General features: G+C 38.9%; 1 protein-coding gene across 1 annotated transcript in view; it reads right to left on the bottom strand.

The window, feature by feature from the left end:
- Positions 1-24959, bottom strand: part of LOC133643318 (guanine nucleotide-binding protein G(i) subunit alpha-2) — a 153549-nt gene that overhangs the window by 62048 nt on the left and 66542 nt on the right. The window contains exon 2 of the mRNA XM_062037810.1: positions 4575-4617. Coding sequence (XP_061893794.1) covers positions 4575-4617 — 43 coding nt within the window. The remainder of the gene's footprint in view (positions 1-4574; positions 4618-24959) is intronic.

Genomic DNA, 24959 nt, shown 5'->3' with positions numbered 1-24959 from the left:
TGGCTTTTTCTCTTTTTTTGGTATTTTCTTGTAGCAGTTTCATGTCTTCCTTTGAGCGATATTTCCCGCATCTGCTTTGTTTTAGCAATTTTTATCCTTCTTTCTGGGGACATTGTCGATTTTCATGTCATGTTCGGATGTACATTGTGGACGCCATCTTTGCTCCACAGTAAGTTTTTGCTGTCGTCCAGCATTCTGTTTTTGTTTACTTTGTAGCCAGTTCAGTTTTAGTTTCGTTCTGCATAGCCTTCCCTATGCTTCAATGCCTTTTCTTAGGGGAACTCACCTTTTGTTTATTTTTTGTTTAAGCCTTATACACCCTATTATCTGCACGCTGCCTCCCGCTGTTTCCGACATCTCCAAAGCAATTAGCTACCTGCTGCCACCTACTGACATGGATGAGTATTACACGGTTACTCTGCCGAGCTCTAGACAGCACAGACACTCAACAACAACACATCATTTGCAGACTATAATTACTGGTTTGCAAAAAATATTTTTATTCTAAATAGGTGAAATTAGATCATCTCCCATGGCACACCAGACTGTAGCCCAGCACAGTGGTTGAAAAACACTGAAGTAATGTATTAAAAAAGTACATTTACCTTGGAGAGCGGACTTCCTTGATGTCTTTTAAGCTTCTCCATATTTTCATGGATAAACATTTGCCGTTTGAATATCAGTTTAACATCATCTCATTCTGCTTCTGTATACTGCAGACTAACACTGCTGCGCTACAAATGCTTCACCAAGTCAACTACACGCTCTGTCATGTTTTTGAGGATTTCTTCCTTTAATTCAACGAATATCTTTCACTTCTAAGCACTGTCCTTTGGTCGGCTCGTACAGAGTTCGCTGTGGCATTTGATACGCCAACTAGGCTCGTCCCCGAATTTTTGCATGCAAACCTAAAACCTAACAGTTAGCCGAGAGACATTGTATCTTGAAAAACGTGTAAGTTGGGGCACTCGTATCCCCAAGGTACTACTGCAATATAGGAAATGTGCAACGCTGCAGACAAGCGCGTCACTAACAGCTTGAACTGTCTAAAGCAGGGATGTGAAATGTACGTACAGGTTCTATCCGGCCCGCGAGATGAGTTTGCCAAGTACACAAATGAGCTGACATTTTAGAATGAAATAATCTGCTGTTCTTTATGTGTCCACTGGATGTCGCAATAGCAATTATTTGTATCCCCTCTCCACAGCACCCATGAATTCAGTGGGGTCGGAGCTGTGTGCCGTGTTAAGATAGGACGGGGCTCGGCAACCAGCGGCTCCAGAAGGTTTAGTCACCCTAGCTTTGTCAAAAATGTATGAAAATAGAAAAAGACAGGGGGGAAAAATATATTTTGTGTTTTATTATGGTTTCTGTAGGAGGACAAACATGACACAAACCTTCCTAAAGCCCATTGTTTAATGTGTTTGTGTTTATGCTTCACTAATGAGTATTTGGCTAGCGCCGTTTTGTCCTGCTAATTTCGGCCGTCCTTGAACTCACCATAGTTGTGTTGACTGTGACGCAACAGTTTGTTTACATGTACAACTTTCTCCGACACTGCCACAGAAAGACGTGTTTTATGCCACGCCTTTCCGTCTCATTTTCTCCACCAAACGTTTTATGCTGTGCGTGAATGCACAAAGGTGAGATTTGTTGATGTTATTGACTTGTATGGAGTGCTAATCAGGCATATTTGGTCAGTGCATGACTGCAAACTAATCAATGCTAACATGCTATTTAGGCTAGTTGTATGTTGTATATTTGAGCTCATTTAATTTCCTTTACTTATGTTCTCTGTGTATTTAATTTATATTTGCATGTTTCATGACATATTATCTGCCTGTAATATTGGCTGCATTTCTGATAGTTGTTTGTGTGCCATGTTGTTCCAGACCACAGGAAACGTTACACAGCCTGCAAAGATTGTAATAAATCCATTAAAAGAAGAGAGCCTGCCGTTTTCTTTAACTTGGACACACACATCTATACTTTTGGCCACCCTAAGCCAGTAATTTCCAGGAGTAATCTCACCCTCTAAGAAGGCCCTGTTTTACTAATGTTTTCCAATGTTGTAAAAATGTGTAGAATAAATATTACACTTCAACATTTCTGTCAACAAAGATTTGCGTCAGCATGCAACACATAGTGTCTATATTGCTAATATAGACATTTACATATTGTGTTGCCTTCATTATAAGACTTATATAAGGCTTTTAATTTTTTGCAACTCCAGACAGATGTTTTTTGTATTTTGGGTCCACTATGGCTCTTTCAAAATTTTGGGTTGCCGACCCCTGAGATAGGAGAATAGAGGAAAAACTGTCTTTTATGGACACTGTGTACCGCTTATTAGTGATAGCAATGATACAGAATGTGGATTGTTATGTTCATGACTTGATTGTCAAGGATGTTGTTGACATTTATACCCCCCCCCCCCCCCCCCCAAATTGGTTTTGATAATCCGTACATGTTGTGTTGACACATGTTCCGGGTGCACAAAAATTTGCTGAAATAATATATAACTGCTAACTTCATGTGATGTTGTAGATCAGGAGTCACCAACCTTTTTGAAACCAAGAGCTACTTCTTGGGTACTGATTAATGCGAAGGGCTACCAGTTTGATACACACTTCAATAAATTGCCAGAAATAGCCAATTTGCTCAATTTACCTTTAACTCTATGTTATTATTAATAATTAATGATATTTACACTTGCATTGAACGGTTTAAAAGAGGAGAAAATACGAAAAAAATGTCAATTAAATTTTGAAACATAGTTTATCTTCAATTTCGACTCTTTAAAATTCCAAATTCAACCGAAAAAAAGAAGAGAAAAACTAGCTAATTCGAATCTTTTTGAAAAAATTTAAAAAATAATTTATGGAACATCATTAGTCATTTTTCCTGATTAAGAATAATTTTAGAATTTTGATGACATGGTTTAAATAGGTTAAAATACAATCTACACTTTGTTAGAATATATAACAAATTGGACCAAGCTAGACAAATCATTATTTCTTCTAGATTTTCCAGAACAAAAATTTTAAAAGAAATTCAAAAGACTTTGAAATAAGATTTAAATTTGATTCTACAGATTTTCTAGATTTGCCAGAATAATTTTTTGGAATTTTAATCATAATAAGTTTGAAGAAATATTTCACAAATATTCTTCGTCGAAAAAACAGAAGCTAAAATTAAAATGTATTTATTATTCTTTACAATAAAAAAAAAAAATTTACTTGAACATTGATTTACATTGTCAGGAAAGAAGATGAAGGAATTTAAAAGGTAAAAAGGTATATGTGTTTAAAAATCCTAAAACCATTTTTAAGGTTGTATTTTTTCTCTAAAATTGTCTGTCTGAAAGTTATAAGAAGCAAAGTAAAAAAAATTAATGAATTTATTTAAACAAGTGAAGACCAAGTCTTTAAAATATTTTCTTGGATTTTCAAATTCTATTTGAGTTTTGTCTCTTTTAGAATTAAAAATGTCCGGCAAAGCGAGACCAGCTGGCTAGTAAATAAATAGAATTTAAAAAATAGAGGCAGCTCACTGGTAAGTGCTGCTATTTGAGCTATTTTTAGAACAGGCCAGCGGGCTACTCATCTGGTCCTGACGGGCTACCTGGTGCCCGCGGGCACCGCGTTGGTGACCCCTGTTGTAGATGATGCCACATGTGTACAGAATGAACCACATGTTTGTAATCAGTTGTTGAAAATGTGTAAATTACATTAATAACATCCTGTAATTTGATTTTGATATTATTATTATTATTTGATATTATTAATTTCATCTTCTTATCGATTAAAAATGAATACCAATGGGAGCATTTTAAATCTCTGCCAGACAAAGTTTGACCTATTTGACTGATGAACATTATCACATCATTTATCCAGAAAGTATAAATATATGTGTTAGGTCTATTTTTAAACAAAGAAAACAACCTAAAGATGTCTTTATTTTTAAGTTACCATGCCATGATTTTACCAGTCTGGCCCACTTGGGAATAGATGTTCCTCTATGCGGCCCCTGAGCTAAAATGAGTCTGACACTGCTGGTCTAAAGTATTATCAGTATAAAAGTATTTATTTAGTAAATCAAATGTCCTTACTGGCTGAAGTGCGGCATTAAAAGTGTCAGCTTGTTTACTACTCACATTGCTATTCTTCTGCAATAATGGAGAGTTGTCTCCTTGGCATATTCGCTAGCCAAAGGTTGGGCTGTACTATATTTGTTCATCGTAAAGACGCCTGACGAATATCCTTCACAGAATGTGCGCCGTGTAATAAATCAGTACATCTCTCCACCAAACCTAAGGTTCCTTACAGAAAAAAGTGGTTCGGAACACATGTATGGTTACACCCTTGGTTTGTTGTCAACAAGTGACACTCAATGTCTAGCTGTAATATTCCACCATGATCAGGGAGGTGAAGTCTCCTTTTGTGTGAGTACTGTCTTGTGCAAGCAATCAATCCTACAGTGACTTAACACATATAATCATGCTTGCTTAGATTGCAGATTTAAACGTCCTATTTATTTGGTCTGACTTGGAGGGAAGAGAAAAAGCCACTCACTTCATCTGCTTCACAATGGTGCTCTTCCCAGACTCCCCAGCACCTGCAAAGAGAACAGAAACAGGCAGAGGTTAAAAATATGCTCCTGTTAAGACGGGAAACGTAAACAGTGAGCCCGGGAGGCCTCCTCACATCTGGAAGGTCTGTCTGCACAACTCCCCTTCTTTTTTTTTCTCTTTACCGCCCGGCTCTCATTTACATCACTTCTCGCTGGAGTTCCACCCGGGTGACTTTACACTGCAGTTTGAAATTTAGAAAGCAATTTTTTAGGGGCGTTTAAAGTTCACGTCGGAAAGTCCCAGCCGAGCTCCCTTCCTCCTATTGTGCTCTTTTTATTTATGACAAGTCACTTTATCTTTGTGAACATTTTAATGGAAATGTCTCACACTGACAGGGCTTTTCTTACCCTCTGCTAAGTTTATTCCGACAGCCCGAGGCAACCCCAGGGAGCTCATCTGCCACAAGGAATCTAACACGACACACAAACACACACGGGGCTGACAGTGCGCTAGCCTAGGGTACTGTAGAGTCCCTCAATGTAGCCTGCTAGGCAGCGCCGAGCATACACACGCGCAGGGAAGCTCCTGGGTAGGAATGGGCTTGCACGTACAGCTGTCAGCCCCTGCCTTTACATAAGGAATGTTGGCCCAGACGTGTCAGACCGCCGCATGAGTAAGAAAGCCACTTTCTCCAATAAACATGGCATGAACTCTAACCCTCTGAATTATGTCAGGTTCTACACAGAGTATTGCAGGTGTACCTAATGTTGTGGCTGGCGCAGTCACGTGCAAATGCGCTTATCCATCTGATGTCCAGACTGAAAGACATATTGTTAAACAGGAGAGCTGGCAGCATCCTTCGAGGGCGTCAATTTAAATGAAAATGGATTCCCCGATGAAGAAAATGAGTAACAAATACAATGCAGGCCGATACAATGGAAAAAATGTGCAGCGTACGCTCTTTGTGATGTTTATTCCTAAGCCGTGGATCCTGTGCTATTATGCACAAGCATTGCTTTTCAATCAAATTTGGCTGCTAGATAGAGATCGGACAGATTATAAATTGGGCCGATATCAGTAATTATTAAATCATACCGATAAACCTGATAACATTTAACAATAACTCTGCTAACCAGTTGAAAAACAAAACACTCCGATGAGGCGAGATTAACGCGTACTGTGCTCTATAAGTGTTAAGGTGAGCAAATCAAGCGCACCTTTTGTCCTGCTCGTGCTGTAAAATGGCCTGTCGTAAACTTCCCCTGAGCTCACAGTCAACAAAAATAGATTTTTATGGGACTTTGTTATTGTTTTAGGGGAAGACATTTTGAGTGAGATTTGCACCAAATGTTCTGCAAACATTCCGCGAGGAGGGGGAAAAACCATTGCCCTTCAACACATCAAACTTTATCAGCCAACTGAAAGGCCAACATCGCTGCGGCCCACCATCATGACCCCGCACTCCCTTCCCTCTGTTGCTAGATATCTCGAGATGTACGTTGCAATATGTATATGTGCTTTGCTATGGAGGTTTTTTTCCCCACTCCAGACTGGGCCCCCATAGGAGCCCAGTCTAGATTGTATTTTTTTTTACTCACCCTTCCCCAGCGTTTTACCTTTTTCCCCATATTTTACGGGGCGCCTTCCTGGCGACCCATCAGCGTTCCTGTTCTGTAACCCTGTACACTGTTTGTTTGTCTAATCTTGAACGGGTTTGTGCTGAAAACAAAGACCTACCTATCTATCTATGACAGTGTTTTGAGAGCCTACAAAGGCGCCTGCTATAGAGAAGTTGCTCCAAAGGTGTGCAAAAACTAGTTACATGTACATTTCACAAATAATAGCTATAAATGGGTTATCAATATCAGTCTTGAGTTATCAGAAGTTATCAGTTAAAAAAAAAGGGTTGTGAACCTCTAAATGAAATATTAGCATGAAGGTAATGAGCTACTTGGGTTGAGTATGACTCAACTCAACCTCTCATTGCAAAGCTCTGTTTATTTTGTCTCAGGGATTTAATAGAGGGTGATTTTCACACATCCACAGGCATGCCATGACATGCCAGCTAAGGTGGTTGTGTGACAGTGCGTTATGTAAACGGACTTAAGAGCTGCACTGGACACCGGGTTGACAGCCCAGGGCTTTTAGCTCATTGACTAGCTTACACTTAACTTTCAACCAGTTCGAGACCAGCATGTGCAGGGATGGACTGAGCTGGAGGACCACTGTGACATGTACTGCTCATATATATTCACCTTTCAGGTGAAATTTCAAGTTGAAACTGAAATTGACTATAACCTTTACAGGCAAACTTAAATTTCTAAATGTACACGTCCAACTGTTCAATGTTTCAATACATTTTCCACAACTTGTCGTTCCCTAACAATGATCTAAAGGGCCAAATTCCGGTGTGGGATCCATAAAACGACCAATACATTTCACTGCATGACTTTGTGTTTTTCAGTCCCCATGCATTTATAGAGAAGAGAGTACAAGTCCAGTGCTGATGTAGGTGGTCTGAATATTTCATACTTGAGAGCTAGAAGTAAAAAGCTCCCAACAACTGCTCAGGCGCTTGGGCTTTAATGACACAAGTGTTCCGACTTCCTGAAGGACTGGGCAGACTTTATTTATTAATAGCGCAGTAAATGAAGGAAACGCACATCAAGTGAGACCGCTCGGACTTTATATCAACTGAGGAGGCTCTAATGTGATATCGAGGGAGTAATTCCGCTCAAGACTGCAGCGATTAGTAAATGTTGCTAGCGGTTTTCTGTGTCGGAAATCATTGAGAGGAAGCCTGACGGCAGGACCAATAACGTCACACCTTCTAATGTTCAACAGTGCACTTTGGTGCATTAGCAATATCACTTTGGTTTGCATCAAAAAGCCGTGTCGGTTTAAACAAACGCAATTCCACACGACTAAATCGCCTGCACGTTATTGCAACAATGATACGGGCCACTGCAAGGTCAATAAACGTTTCTTGGTAGCTTTGCTGCACGGAAAAACAACACTGTGATAAAATGGCAACCAAGGTAATCAAAAAGGTTAACCAACGAACGAGATTTCTCTACAGAATTTCCTCTCTGGTCAACAAAAGCACCATGAGGATTCTGGCGGGAACTCTCGTTCAACCCTTTTTCGATTACGCATGCACCTCCTGGTACCCTAGCACCTCCAAAACCCTCAAATCTAAACTCCAAACATCTCAGAACAAGCTAGTCAGGTTACTTCTAGACCTCCACCCCAGATCCCACCTCACTCCTACCCACTTCTCTAAAGTGGGCTGGCTCAAGGTGGAGGACAGAGTTAAACAACTTGCACTGAGCCTAGTCTATAAAATCCGCTACACCTCCCTGATACCGAAGTACATGTCAAACTACTTCCTTAACGTAAATGACCGCCATAACCACAACACCAGGGGTTGCTCCACTAACGACGTTAAACCCAGATTCCGAACTAACAAAGGTCTTAACTCATTCTCTTTCTATGCCACATCAATGTGGAATGCGCTCCCAACAGGTATAAAAGAAAGGGCATCTCTATCCTCCTTCAAAACCGCAATAAAAGTTCACCTCCAGGCAGCTACAACCCTAAACTAACACCCTGCCCGGATTGCTAATAATCACATGTAAACAATCAAATGCAGATACTTTTTCTTTTTCTTATGCCTTCTGATCTCTCTCTCTCTCTCTCTCTATGTCCACTACTTGATGTCCATATCCCCCCCACCCCCCTACCCCCCCCCCCCCTCCACACCCCTGATTGTAAATAATGTAAATAATTCAATGTGATTATCTTGTGTGATGACTGTATTATGATGATAGTATATATGATAGTATATATCTGTATCATGAATCAATTTAAGTGGACCCCGACTTAAACAAGTTGAAAAACTTATTCGGGTGTTACCATTTAGTGGTCAATTGTACGGAATATGTACTTCACTGTGCAACCTACTAATAAAAGTCTCAATCAATCAATCAAACTAATATAAGCTGAGCAAGCAAAATAACAAATATGATAAACGAGCACTGTGTATCCCACCAGGAGTCCTTCTGATACTGCCCAGGAACACAGCCATGACTAAAATGAACATATGTGATGTCCTTTTTAGGTTGTGCCCACAATGCTTTCGAAGACATGCTAGCAAGTAACCAAGAGGATAAACTCAATATTTTCTCATTCTTAGACAATGACTTATGAGCAATAAGTTGTTGGGACGTTAATTGTCTTGATGGCTGACATGTTTTTAAAGCCATCTTGTTCAAATTTGTGCTTGCCAGTCCTCTAAAGATCTGTACCAAATTTTGTCGTGATCCATCTTAACACCCCAAAGTTACAGCAGATGTTTTGTGGAGTGCATTAAGCTGTGTGAATAAAACTCATCGGGTCTAACTTTGGGGGTTTAAAAACAGTGCCGGCATGAAAAATAAAAGGACAGACAACACAGTAGGGGTGTATGTTTTGACAAAACCCTTGTGTGTGTGCAACGGTTCAGAACTACAAATGTTGGCTTAGTCATGTGAAAACACCAAAAAAGTTGTTCAACAAAACAAGCCGGTTCAAATAATAAAACTAAGCTGTGTTGATGAATCAGCATATTCCTTTATCTTTTCTGCAGCGCATCAGCATCCCATCCGACGTTACACAGCGTTACGAGCGGTGTTGAAATAAATGTGTGTTGTGTGTTTCGGGCCAAGTGTTGACCCATCCCGGTGGTACGTTGGAACAGGGCACAAAGGCAGCAGTGTGGTGCCCCTGCAAACCGAAAACACAGGGGCCGCTGTTGATGTTCTGCAGGCCTCCATCATTCTAGAACGGTGCGACATCACTGGTTGCTCACATTTTTTTAACAGCGTGGCAGTAAGCCAGGATCAGTTTATGGCAGTTAGGAAGGACGTGATGGACGAGTACTCAATCTACTTGAACTTTGACAGCAAGTGATGATGTATGAATTATGAAGTATATATTTTTAAAGTTTTTATCAACAGATACTGGTGCCAACTTGGCAATTTTGAAATGGTGCCGGTTAGAGATGTCCGATAATATCGGCCTATCGGCTGATAAATGCGTTAAAATGTAATATCGGAAATGATCGGTATCGTTTTTTTTATTATCGGTATCGTTTTTATTTATTTATTTATTTTATTTGTATTTTTTGTATTAAATAAACATAAAAAACACAACATACACTTACAATTAGTGCACCAACCCAAAAAACCTCCCTCCCCCATTTACACTCATTCACACAAAAGGGTTGTTTCTTTCTGTTATTAATATTCTGGTTCCTACATTATATATCAATATATATCAATACAGTCTGCAAGGGATACAGTCCGTAAGCACACATGATTGTGCGTGCTGCTGGTCCGCTAATAGTACTAACCTTTAACAGTTAATTTTACTCATTTTCATTAATTACTAGTTTCTATGTAACTGTTTTTATATTGTTGTACTTTCTTTTTTATTCAAGAATTTTTAAAAAATTTATTTATGTTATTTTATTTAATTAACTTTTTTAAAAATGACCTTATCTTCACCATACCCGGTTGTCCAAATTAGGCATAATAATGTGTAGAGATGTCCGATAATATCGGCCTGCCGATATTATCGGCCGATATATGCGTTAAAATGTAATATCGGAAATTATCGGTATCGGTTTTTTAAATTTTTTTATTTAGTTTTTTATTAAATCAACATAAAAAACACAAGATACACTTACAATGAGTGCACCAACCCAAAAAACCTCCCACATTATATATCAATATATATCAATACAGTCTGCAAGGGATACAGTCCGTAAGCACACATGATTGTGCGTGCTGCTGCTCCACTAATAGTACTAACCTTTAACAGTTAATTTTACTAATTTTCATTCATTACTAGTTTCTATGTAACTGTTTTTATATTGTTGTACTTCCTTTTTTATTCAAGAAAATGTTTTTAATTTATTTATCTTATTTTACCAATTTTTTAAAAAAGTACCTTATCTTCACCATACCTGGTTGTCCAAATTAGGCATAATAATGTGTTAATTCCACGACTGCATATATCGGTTGATATCGGTATCGGTTGATATCGGTATCGGTAATTAAAGAGTTGGACAATATCGGAATATCGGAAAAAAGCCATTATCGGACATCCCTAATAATGTGTTAATTCCACGATTGTATATATCGGCATCGGTTGATATTGGTATCGGTAATTAAGAGTAGGACAATATCGGAATATCGGATATGGGCAAAAAAGCCATTATCGGACATCCATAGTGCCGGTGCTTGAACCGGTATTTAAATTTTTTTTTTAATTTTGATTTTTTTACAGAATTTTGTAACATCAAAGTTGAACAAAATAGTTCTGAATGGGAAAATGACTTACTTGTGCTGTAATGTTGATGTTCAGAATTGATGTGACCGTGACTGATGCATACCAAAAGTGTTGCTGTTGTGAGGAGCGCTATAGCAAAACGTGTGAGCGGTGTTGGAACTGATGGCTGCTGTTGGTGTGGTGACGTTGGCAAATAAAGTTTAAAAAGAGCGTTAGACTGTGCTTCTGTCGGCACGCTACATTACTAACGAGACGTTACTTGCACAATATCACCTTCAAGCACTAGTTGCGGTCTGCATTCATTTAGCACCAAAATGAGGCACTGATAGCTACTTAGTTTTTTGCTCCGGGTAACTACTGCTTGCGTCGGCACCGCTTCCATTACGGAACAGAGTTTCGATACTCATCCGTATCATAAGGCTTTAACGTTCAATCATGCATGACAGTGTATGTTTCACTTTAGAGACTTCACTGTACTTTCCTCGTCCCAAAGAATAATCCATTCCAATTCGAAACCTGATGTCATTTCTCAAGTTTGTTTGCCCAATAGCCGTACAGCAGCTGAGCTATTGAGAAAGCTCCAAGTTGAAAGAAAATACAGATTTATGTGTGACTAGGAGAGAATGATGATCTGCTCAGCTTTTTGCAACTTCTGGCCTACATTTTCTGTATTAATGTCTTTTCAGCGTTTTATGGCAATTTGCAGCATCTGTTGTTGAAAGGTGCACAATACAGTGATTCATGTGATGAAGAAAGCAAATTGGTTCCAGGAAAATAAAGGTTAGGTAAGGAAAATCAATTAAAGTGCTGAGCTGGCAACTCCTACGTGCAGGATCCAGTGAGAAAACGTCCTTCCTTTGAACCATTCACAAAAAGACTGCTTCGCATGGAAGCAATGTTTTAATTCGATAAACCAATTAACTTCATTTTCCAAGCTACTGTCATCTACCGCCTACTGAACAGCTGCCAACTGACCTCGACTAAAACCAGACTTTAGATCAGAGGGGCCTCCAAGAGACACTTGAACCACTTCCTTTTCCTCACGTCGGTCAAGAGGAGGACCAAGAACGCTCCTGAACGCAACATATCTGTGGTTTTTGACAGAAAGGCACAAAGAAATTCAGTCTTCTCCAACAGATGGCTCCAATGCCTCGGGCAAAGTGCAAGTCTGGACAGCACTGACAACTGCTGCCAAAGAGAGAGCGACTGGCAAGATAATATCTACTTCTTGGATAACAGAATCAAAAGTTAACATTTAACGCTGATGCGGCAATAAATTGTTTGTATGTGAAAACATAGCAGGAACAAGAAGACTCTCTGGAAGACATGTCTTACAAAACACAAACGGTCCCGAATATCAGTTGATCGTGTTCTGATGGTCGCGTCTAAGTTAGAAACAGTTATGGAGAGTTGTTGGCGCAATCATAAAGAGAAACTATTTTCCGCAAAACAAGTCTGATTTCCCAAATAATTTGGCTCAAAATAAGTTTCCTACAACCCATGGAAACACCTTAATCTGATTTTGTTTGTCTTGTTTTAACACACCTTGATTACCTGATTGGAAACCAGTTTTCTCTGGCATGTAGTGAGTTATCCGTTTGCAAATCTACATAGGGAACCAACATGCCATGACAAAGTAAAGTTATAGAAACTGAAGTAAGTCATTTTAGGAGGACATGAAGTATCTCTGCTTTGATCTGATTCATCTAAATCAGGGGTCACCAACGCGGTGCCCGCGGGCACCAGGTAGCCCGTAAGGACCAGATGAGTAGCCCGCTGGCCTGTTCTAAAAATAGCTCAAATAGCAGCACTTACCAGTGAGCTGCCTCTATTTTTTAAATTGTATTTATTTACTAGCAAGCTGGTCTAGCTTTGCCCGACATTTTTAATTCTAAGAGAGACAAAACTCAAATAGAATTTGAAAATCCAAGAAAATATTTTAAAGACTTGGTCTTCACTTGTTTAAATAAATTCATTAATTTTTTTTTACTTTGCTTCTTATAACTTTCAGAAAGACAATTTTAGAGAAAAAACACAACCTTAAAAATGATTTTAGGATTTTTAAACACATATACCTTTTCACCTTTTAAATTCCTTCCTCTTCTTTCCTGACAATTTAAATCAATGTTAAAGTAAATTTATTTTTTTTATTGTAAAGAATAATAAATACATTTTAATTTAATTCTTCATTTTAGCTTCTGTTTTTTCGACGAAGAATATTTGTGAAATATTTCTTCAAACTTATTATGATTAAAATTTAAAAAAAATATTCTGGCAAATCTAGAAAATCTGTCAAATCAAATTTAAATCTTATTTCAAAGTCTTTTGAATTTCTTTAAAAAATTTTGTTCTGGAAAATCTACAAGAAATAATGATTTGTCTTAGTTAGAAATATAGCTTGGTCCAATTTGTTATATATTCTAACAAAGTGCAGATTGGATTTTAACCTATTTGAAACATGTCATTAAAATTCTAAAATTAATCTTAATCAGGAAAAATGACTAATGATGTTCCATAAATTCTTTTTTAAATTTTTTCAAAAAGATTCCAATTAGCTAGTTTTTCTCTTCTTTTTTTCGGTTGAATTTTGAGTTTCAAAGAGTCGAAATTGAAGATAAACTATGTTTCAAAATTTAATTGTCATTTTTTTCGTGTTTTCTCCTCTTTTAAACCGTTCAATTAAGTGTAAATATCATGAATTATTAATAATAACAGAGTTAAAGGTAAATTGAGCAAATTGGCTATTTCTGGCAATTTATTGAAGTGTGTATCAAACTGGTAGCCCTTCGCATTAATCAGTACCCAAGAAGTAGCTCTTGGTTTCAAAAAGGTTGGTGACCCCTGATTTAAATCATCTACAAGCCAAATCTGTATTTATATTTTATTTACTGATGTAAGATTTAACGTCCATATACAAAACCTTACATGTCATTGACATGTAAACCAGCAAATAAAGACAATTCACTGCGTTGTTAGTATTAACAGTAAACAGCATCTGCGGCCCCCTCCAAGGTTTCTCATTGTATCCCATTGGGTTGAGTTTTTTCTTGCCCTAATGTGGAATCTGAGCCGAGGATGTCGTTGTGTCTTGTGCAGCCCTTTGAGACATTTGTGATTAAGGGTTATATAAATACACTTTAAATGATTGATTATTGTAACAGCCCCAAGCTAGTAAAAACGTTATGTACCACAGTACCAATGGGCAAATATAAAAGATGTTCAAACTACAACTTCTTTCATGCCACTACAAAAATAAAACCAGCAGTCTTCTGTGAAGGCAAGGATGCTGCAAAGATAACAGTTGATTTGAGACATGAAAGGTAAATAAAAAAAAACGAGGAGACATATTTCAGCATGATACCTAAGAGACATTGTCCTGATAATAGGGCTCACGGGAATCCTGTCAGGCTTTTACAAGAGCTACAATATTCCAACACGCTGCCGGCTGCTCTAAAAATATTTATCTCTGACTCTGACTCAGAAGTCAAGCCAGCTGTGACTGATGTATATGACCTCTGTACTTTTGAAGAACTGCACACTTCAAACTTCCTCTAAACACCAAACTAACTCATTTTTTGCCAGCACAACTCAAGTTTATAATGATATTTTTTTTTTTATCTTAAAAATGGTAAAATGAGCAGCTGCAGCAATAGTTAACTTTGACCAGTGGGTAATATTCTCCATGTTTGTTACACAAAAACTACTGAACAGAATTCCATTTAACGTTTTAAGAAGTTCAGTGTGTGAGCCGAGCAAAACTAAACACTCCAAAGTTTGTAATGTTGGGAAAAATATGCCTCAAAAGTTGAAACTCTAGGCATATTGTGCGAGACTTCAACAAATCTCGCCAGATCTAACTAGAACTCAGTTAAACCCAGCATCAATGCATTAACTTGCTTTTCCGTTGGTAGTAGTAGGGTACTTTATGATGGCAAATTCATCCTGGAATGAATTATGTCGGTTTTCATTGCCATTTGGTGGGGAAACGTAATTTAAATGAATACTGGATTCAAAGCAGTGACATAGAATGTAATGTTTTTGATCTTACAAGTTTGCTTATAGTAGATAACTTTTCTTCCTAAAACAGCTCATATGCACCGGGTCTGCCCAAAATAAGAAGTAGCAGCAGAAGGGATCAGTGTTGCCAATTTACTGAGTTTATTTATTGAGTATTCAGATCCCTCTAGATTTCATTTTATTTTAAATGCGAATAGTGGTAATTCTAGCGACACTTGGAGGTCTAATTGGAAACTTTTAGAGACTAACAGAAAACCACATTTCGTTATTGTCAAAAGGCCTTTTTCCTCTGGTTTATAGATTCCTGTAGAAGTGTTGGGGTTTGTGTTTCCACCGCATTTCACAGTCCAGAGTAGTTTATACAAATCAGGCTGATGACGTATGGAGGAGTGGTTTACTATATTTCTGCACTGATACCATGTAAATAAACAGACATTAGGTCACAGTTCTTTTACTAAAAAGTAAGTTATTGAAATACAAAGGAATCATATACAAAACGATATGATTTATAAAATAAAGTGTACTGAATTGTTCATTAAAAAGTTAGGCTTTTGTCCGCAATGTCCAACAGTCAGAAATTCGTCCTCTCTGTAAATGATGAATTCATGAGGGTCAGGTGATTCCTTTTGGTCAATTTCAGCTGTAAATAACAATATATAAATATTAAATGTCAGAGTTTATCTCACGCCATACTTGCCAACCTTGAGACCTCCGATACCGGGAGGTGGGGGGGCGTGGTTAAGAGGGGAATATATTTAAGCTAGAATTCACCAACTCAAGTATTTCATATATATATATATATATATATATATATATATATATATATATATATATATATATATATATATATATATATATATATATATATATATATATATATATATATATATATATATATATATTTATTTTATTATACATATAAATAAAAGAAATACTTGAATTTCAGTGTACTGGAGGCTATCCAGTAGATGGCAGTATTGTCCTGTTTAAGAGTGTCACAACATTGCTGTTTACGGCAGAAGAACTGCTTTACGGTAGACTAAACGTGACTGCTGTTGTTGTGTGTTGTTACCGCGCTGGGAGGACGTTAATGAAACTGCCTAACAATAAACCCACATAAGGAACCAAGAACTCGCCCTCGATCATTCTACAGTTATGACGTCATTGGGCAGGCAAGCTGTTTATATTGTGGGAAAGCGGACGTGAGAACAGGCTGTCCCCACTCAGGTCCGCATTGAGCTGGAGGGGGCGTGGCCTCCAGCTCCGGCTGAATACCGGGAGTTTGTTGGGAGAAAATTTCTGCCGGGAGGTTATCGGGAGAGGCGCTGAATACCGGGAGTCTCCCGCTAAAAACGGGAGGGTTGGCAAGTATGCGCCGACAACACCAACACATCGGCTTTAGCGTTAGCTTGTTAGCATTAGCATTCAGTTCACTTGGGATAAGGCTAATAACTACACAAATGGAGTGTCACTGACTACTTTTACAACATGTAATAAAGTAAATAGTTATAATATTTGATGTTATTTACCTTCAACCCACTCGTTTTTTTCACATTGGTCCAGAGAAGTCAGAGTAGGAAGCACCTGAGGTCGCCGCTTCGAGTCTGGCTTCATCCTCTTCCGTAAATACGTTTAAAAGAGCCGTTTAAGAGAGAACTTATTGCTCATAAGTCTAAATACAAATAAGGCAACAAGAGAAGTATCCTACACTTCTCTTTTGTAAAGTAAATCTGAACAGCCGATATGGGCATCTACATCTACTATATGATTTGCCCGAGAAGCTGGGCAGGACATTATAAAAAATAAAAAATAAAAAATAAATAATAAATAATAAATAATAATAATAATAAATAAAAAAATATATAAAAGAGCCTGTCCACTTCTCCTAGCTTCACGTATCGAAATGAAGTTTGTAAAAATAATAAACAACAATAAACTGCATATAGTTTAAAGACTACAGCTGAGTAAAAACACTCCAAAACAGTTCCACTGATCAGCGTTCTTCAGCACACAGATTCCTTTCAAAAGTTCCTACATTTCAAAAGCTCCTTTCATTCTTCTTTCTCTCCGTTGTCAAGTTCCTTTCATTCTTCTTTCTCTCTATTGTCAAGTTTGTTGTAAAAGAAATACACAAGAAATAAAAAATAAACAAGTTGCTGCGTATATTCCAATGCCGGTCGTGTGTTTGAAAGAGAAGTTTTGGGACGCCCCCAACTGTGTTCCACCAATCAGCGTTTGACAGCACAGGCCGCCCCCGAAAAAACAATGTGATAAAGAACATTTTACATCAATCAATTTAGGGATCGAGATATCTGGTCAGGACACTGCTCACTCTTTTGCCTCCACCTTCATTGTCCATTCCTTCTTGGTGACTTTATATACTCTGTACCTAGACGCTGAATCCGCGACATACATGGCGGACAATAACTGATAGTCTGCTTTGCCAGACCGAAAGCATTCGCCGTTTTCCGTAGTCTTCCCTCGACAGCCAGGTAATACAAAGTACACGCTACCTTTTTTTATCACATCCTCGGGAGCCCGCATTTTCGTTGACTCTCCTTTCGACAAATGGACAAAGTTTTTCGGTAAGTAGAATCACAGCTGTCCTGGACATTGGAAAGTTATCTTGTCGTCTGAGAAGTGTTGTATCCCAAATAGCTGCAATCGCTTTCTCTTAAGGGATTCATGTGTGATTTCCACAAGCGTCTGTACAGACGGAAGGGGAAACACGGGCATGTCTGGGTGACTCGCCTCCATATTTCCAGTGGTTAGCTCCGAGTTACGAAACCGCTTTATTATGAAGCTGGCTGTGGCGCGTTCTTTCTGACATCACTTCCTCTCCGAACGCAGTTTGTAAACGATCCATGAGTCCCATAAAAAGCTAAGAGCCGGAGATTCAAGAAATAGACGGTGCACTTACCCGTGTAAAAAATTATCCAAGGAGGGGAACCTTAAACGATGATTTAGTGTGGCCGAAACGGGGCTTAGGCTAAATAATTATTTGTTTAATGAGTTATCCGGCTTAATGTAGACAGGGTCTAAACTGCATTATCTTATTAGCATGACAATAATTTCTGTCTCTACATGGTTTGCAAGTTTACAGTTTATCATCCACTCTCTATAGGGCAGGGGTGTCAAACTCAAATACAGAGTGGGCCAAAATTTTAATCTGAACAAAGCCGCGGGCCAAGGTTGAACAAATTAACCTTTTAATAGGGACCCAAACAAGTTTTGCATTGAATATTGAACAAGCAAGGCTTATATAACTTTATAGTGAGATGCAAAATCGAGTTTCAAAAAATAATTAAAAAAATATCAATGGCATACCAAATACAATTCAAATAAAAATGGAATGCCTCTTTTCTATTCGCAGCCTTCTGAGGTAAATATCAACATTAACTTTTTCCACCGGCTAATAAATTTGAAAATAAAATAACAATGAATAAACCAACCATACAGGACTTTAAACTGCTCAGTTTTCAACACACTGATCTAATCTGATGTGCCCAAGCCAGATACCTGCCATCTTTTCTTGGATGCTAGTTCATTAATGTCGGGGCTCAGGCTTTGAGCTGAGGCAACCTTCATTATCGAACGGAGGTGTTCATCGGTCATTATATCTCGTAGTCCACCCGGACCACAGTCTTGGGAGCGTGCCTTGAAGGCACTGCCTTTAGCGTCCTCTACGAGCTGTCGTCACGTCCGCTTTTCATCCATTCTAACATGCCGGCCCAGTCACAAGATACGTGCGGCTTCTGTACGCACACACACGTGAATGCAACGCATACTTGGTCAACAGCCATACAGGTCACACTGAGGGTTGCCGTATAAACAACTTTAACACTGTTAGAAATATACGCCACACTGTGAATCCACACGAAACAAGAATGACAAACACATTTTGGGAGAACATCAGCACCTGTAACACAACATAAACACAACAGAACAAATACCCAGAACCCTTTGCAGCACTAACTCTTCCGGGACGCTACAAAATACCCCCCCATGTGGAGGAGCAATTACAATAAATAAATAACACCTCTAAATTCTGACTTTTTCATTCTATTATATAAGAGTTAAATGTAACTGTGAAGGAGCGATTGCAATAGGGTCACGTACGCCGCAAACGTGCATGTGTGCTGTTGATAGTCAAACCCGTACCACAAAACTACAAACCTAAGGGAAACACTGTACTATATTGTTATTTTAATCAAATTCGACTTTATTCCCTTTTTAAAATACTGTGGTTTACTACAACAGAAAATGTGCCTAAATAATTCATTGGAGCCAGAGTTAAAATTAGAGGCAGAGTGGTGGTGCATTGTTACATGTCTCTGTGTGAGCAGCAAAGTAAAGCAAGCAAGGAATGTGAGGGTCAAGAAAATCAGCGTTGGAGCTCAGGGAGAAGGTGGCAATGGGAACCTGTGACGAGTGAGACAGCTTGCCATTAATCTAGCAAGACAGTGGCGAGGATGAGAGGTGAAGGAGAGACCCTGATGGGACACTTGAGTGAGGTCCCTCTGTGAAGGAGCCAAATCAATGGTCCAGGCAGTGGCTTTGGACGCCACTCAATGCACAACACGGTGAAATTCGACACTGAAGGAGGGCTCTCTCACACACACACTATTCATTGTCTAATATCAGCAGTTTCGTTTGGGTTGTTTATGTATTGCCGACCATTACCCACTTCTCTGGCTTTCAGGAAGTTTTAAAATACTCTTTGAACGGGAGCGTCTACCAGGCCCACCAGCTGGGGGCGATTTATATTGAATGAAGGCTGGCGATGGTCTGCAGTCCGCTCAGCTGTTTGTACTGTAGGTAAGTGTTGTCTGTAAAATACAACATGCAACTTTGTAATATAATCGCCATTTATTCAGTATGTAACTCCTTTTCCCGGCGCACATAAGATTAGAGATGTCCGATAATGTCTTTTTTGCCGATATCCGATATTGTCCAACTCTTAATTATCGATTCCGATATCAACCAATACCGATATATACAGTCGTGGAATTAACACATTATTATGCTTAATTTTGTTGTGATGCCCCGCTGGATGCATTAAACAATGTAACAAGGTTTTCCGAAATAAATCAACTCAAGTTATGGAAAAAAAATGCCAACATGGCACTGCCATATTTATTATTGAAGTCACAAAGTGCATTACTTTTTCTAACATGCCTCAAAACAGCAGCTTGGAATTTGGGACATGCTCTCCATGAGAGAGCATGAGGAGGTTGAGGTGGGCGGGGTTGGGGGTAGCGGGGGTGTATATTGTAGCGTCCCGGAAGAGTTAGTGCTGCAAGGGGTTCTGGGTATTTGTTCTGTTGTGTTACGCTGCGGATGTTCTCCCGAAATGTGTTTGTCATTCTTGTTTGGTGTGGGTTCACAGTGTGGCGCATATTTGTAACAGTGTTAAAGTTGTTTATACGGCCACCCTCAGTGTGACCTGTATGGCTGTTGACCAAGAGTGCATTGCATTCACTTGTGTGTGTGAAAAGCCGTAGGTATTATGTAATTGGACCGGCACGCAAAGGTAGTGCCTTTAAGGTTTATTGGCGCTCTGTACTTCTCCCTACGTCCGTGTACCACTGCATACAGCGGCGTTTTAAAGTCATACATTTTACTTTTTGAAACAGATACCGATAGTTTCCGAACCGATACCGATAATTTCCGATATTACATTTTAAAGCATTTATCGGCTAATAATATCGGCAGCCCGATATTATCGGACATCTCTACATAAGATGCCTGCCACAGAAGGGTATAAATGATTACGACGACAACAAATACGATGATATGTGGGCTCTGTACCGCGGATGTCGTTGTGGCTTGTGCAGCCCTTTGAGACAATTGTGATTTAGAGCTATATAAATAAACATTGATTGATAACCATAAAACAGGAAATGCAACCCGTGTAGGAAATAATGAACAATGCAAGACGCCAATCACATTAACATATTTTTGCCGAGCTTCAGACAGTTTTGAAATTGGAACCAACTTGAAACTCAACCAGCATCATTGCACGCATTGCGTTGGACATCGGAGGTTGTACTGTATTTACTGTAAATTTCGGACTATAAGCCATGACTTTTTTCCTATGCTTTGAACCCTGCGGCTTATAAAACGGTGCGGCTAATTGAGGGATTTTTCTTCACTGACAGCCGCTGTAATGTAAATAGTTACAAAAAAACCAACAAGCTAGGACGTTGAATATGTGTGTTATTGTTTGTGCTACGGTGCCAGTGTTTTTCAAATATTTTACACCCATCCTAAGAATTTTTTTTTTCCCGCACCCTCCCTCTCTCCACCGTGACAACAAAGAGTATAATTTGTCTATACAATTGTTATAAGTATACCTCTGCATAACATTGGAAGCTTATTAACATTAAAGGAAACAACACACCAGTCTTTCGTCGTCTCCCACCGTGGTTACAGTGAAGCAAAGTGTTACATAGGCTAGGCTTCATCATATTCTGGTACGGCAAAAAAGGCATGTTCCCCGAGGTCACACGCACCCTCCCCGGCATCGCACCGCACACCCCCAAGTGGGCCTGCTCCACTATTTGAGAAGGACTGGTTTAGACTGAGCTATGAACCTACTGGAAGTACAGTTGCCGTTTGGTCTTCTAGCCGTCCATAGCGTTTTTACTTGTATGGATTCTTCATGTATCACTCCAAGCAACGTTTATAAGTTTTACAGTATAACTAAAACCATTTTTACTTACTAAACCGTCCCATGTGTGATGTCTGTAGGATGGTTTTCATGCATATTTGTATGTGCTATTGTAATGTAATGAAGGTATCGTTGTTGATTGATTGATTAACATTAGCTATTGTGCTAAGACATTTACGAATGTCTTTGTTAGTATTTACTTACAATGCCATTCTTTTTGTATTGTTTCTGTTCTGTATTGTATCGAGTCTGTTTAGCTTCCGCAGCTAGTGGGTCCATGACAATGACTTCTGCTTTGTTTGATCAGCCGTTTTACTGGTGTGTCACAGGCAACATTTGGAAACAATTAAAGGTGCGTAAATAAACATTTACAAAATGCTATTGTGTAAATAACTAATTTCACAACGTATCCATCTGCGGCTTATATATGAAACTTTTTTTATTCCTAAATTTTGTAGTTGCGGCTTATATGACGGTGCGCTCTAAAGTCCGCAAAATACGGTATATATAAATACATACAATTCATTTTCTACATTAAACATGCTAAAGCAGGGGTGTCAAACGTACGGCCCGAGGGCCGGATCAGGCCTGCGAACAGGTTTCATCCAGCCCGTGGGATGAGTTTGCTAAGTATAAAAATCAACCTGAAATTTTTGAATGAAAGAAACAGCTGTTCTAAATGTTTCCACTGGATGTCGCAATAGCAATTATTTGTGTCTTAGACTGAAACAAGTCTAAGTCTAAGATACGAAATAGTCTAAGAATAGCAATTCTTTGTATATTTGTAGATGATGCTACATATGTACAAAATAAACCACATGATGTTAGTACATCGGTCGAGGAAAATTATCAAACCACATAAATAACATCCTGTAATTTGATTTTGATATAATTTTGCATCTTGATAGATTGAAAATTAACACCAATGAGTTGACTGATGAACATTATCACATAATTTATTCAGAAAATAAAAATAACGACAAATAAAGTATAAATACTATTAACCGCAACATGCAAGTGTAAAAAAAAAACCTAACAACATTTTGATTTGTACAATTTCAGAATATGCTTGTTCTATTTTTAAACAAAGAAAAAAATCTGAAGTTGTCTTTATTTTTAAGTTATCGTGCCGTGATTTTACCAGTCCGGCCCACTTGGGAGTAGATTTTTCTCCATGTGGCCCCCCATCTAAAATGAGTTCGACAACCCTGTGCTAAAGACAAAAATCTAATATCAATGTACTACCAAAAAAGATTAGTGTAATTTATAAAACATCTCATTCATGATGAGTTAATTGTATTTTTAGAAAAATGCATAATGAGCTGCGGTCCGAACCTAGCACTTTGGAAGTCCCTCTATTTTTAGGGAAAGTGCATTTAAAGGCCTACTGAAAGCCACTACTACCGACCACGCAGTCTGATAGTTTATATATCAATGATGAAATCTTAACATTGCAACACATGCCAATACGGCCGGGTTAACTTATAGAGTGAAATTTTAAAATTCCCGGGAAATATCCGGCTGAAACATCGCGGTATGATGACGTATGCGCGTGACGAAGTCCGAGTAACGGAAGTTATGGTACCCCGTAGAATCCTATACAAAAAGCTCTGTTTTCATTTCATAATTCCGCAGTATTCTGGACATCTTTTGCAATTTTTTTAATGAACAATGAAGGCTGCAAAGAAGACAGTTGTAGGTGGGATCAGTGTATTAGCAGCGGACTACAGCAACACAACCAGGAGGACTTTGTTGGAGCGCTAGCCGCGCTAGCCGCCGACCTCACCTTGACTTCCTACGTCTCCGGGCCGCCAAACGCATCGGGTGAAGTCCTTCGTCCTTCTGCCGATCGCTGGAACGCAGGTGAGCACGGGTGTTGATGAGCAAATGAGGGCTGGCTGGCGTAGGTGGAGAGCTAATGTTTTTAGCATAGCTCTGTGCAGTCCGGTTGCTAAGTTAGCTTCAATGGCGTCGTTAGCACAGCATTGTTAACCTTCGCCAGCCTGGAAAGCATTAACCGTGTATTTACATGTCCACGGTTTAATAGTATTGTTGATTTTCTATCTATACTTCCAGTCAGGGGTTTATTTCTTTTGTTTCTATATGCAGTTAAAGCAAGATGCTATCACGTTAGCTCGTAGCTAAAGCATTTCGCCGATGTATTGTCGTGGAGATAAAAGGCACTGAATGTCCATTTCGCGTTCTCGACTCTCATTTTCAAGAGGATATAGTATCCCAGGTGGTTTAAAATACAAATCTGTGATCTACAATAGAAAAAGGAGAGTGTGGAATCCAATGAGCCAGCTTGTACCTAAGTTACGGTCAGAGCGAAAAAAGATACGTCCATCACTGCCTCTCAAGTCCTTCACTGTAACGTTCCTCATCTACGAATCTTTCATCCTCGCTCAAATTAATGGGGTAATCATCACTTTCTCGGTCCGATTCTCTCTCGCTCCATTGTAAACAACGGGGAATTGTGAGGAATACTAGCTCCTGTGACGTCACGCTACTTCCGCTACAGGCAAGGCTTTTTTTTATCAGCGAGCAAAAGTTGCGAACTTTATCGTCGATGTTCTCTACTAAATCCTTTCAGCAAAAATATGGCAATATCGCGAAATGATCAAGTATGACACACAGAATGAATCTGCTATTCCCGTTTAAATGAAAAAAAATAATTTCAGTAGGCCTTTAAGTCAATAGTTTGAACAATATTAATAATTTTAGTGTTTGTAGAAAATGGATGGATATATCAAAAAGTGTCATTGGCCAAAGTGCAGTATCAATTGTTGCAGTTTGTAGTCTCCTTGGCACTATCCCTAGCCAATAGGCTGTACTGCACCGCATTTCTTTACCCAGCAGACGTCTGACACGAGGCACACTTCCTGTCCCTCCCTTTTAATGTGAAATCCATATGCGCCTAAGTAGCAAAGTGATGGTTTAAACCATAACATTCAAACAAACTGTTGCACTCCTATTCAATGTACATATTCTATCTATTTGCTAGTGGGCTAGCAGCCCATGCATGTGTCTTTTTGTACCAGTGACCTTACTCCACTTTCACACCTTCCCCTCCTCTTATAATTTAATGTGGGCTTGCAAGCATCTGGCGAGGTCAGGGTTGTGATTGTGTTACAGGACCTCTGACATGATGGTGCACGCTTTGAGAAAGAGACACGCATCTGCATCAAGATCAGTGAAAGGTCATCTCTGCGTGCACACGCAATGGATTATAGACATTCATTGCAAACACATCAGCCTCCCTATTGCAAGAACAGACGTGGAAAACAAGTTTGGGAAAGCACGACAAATGGCCAATAACAAACAGAACATGTGGTGGTGTTAAACTGTAATCTAGCAAGGTGC

The sequence above is a fragment of the Entelurus aequoreus genome, linkage group LG26 (genome assembly GCF_033978785.1).
Source record: "Entelurus aequoreus isolate RoL-2023_Sb linkage group LG26, RoL_Eaeq_v1.1, whole genome shotgun sequence".
In the NCBI taxonomy this organism is placed as follows: domain Eukaryota; kingdom Metazoa; phylum Chordata; class Actinopteri; order Syngnathiformes; family Syngnathidae; genus Entelurus; species Entelurus aequoreus.
The sequence above is the reverse complement of the archived record's forward strand: the minus strand, read 5'-3'. Positions and strand labels throughout refer to the sequence as shown.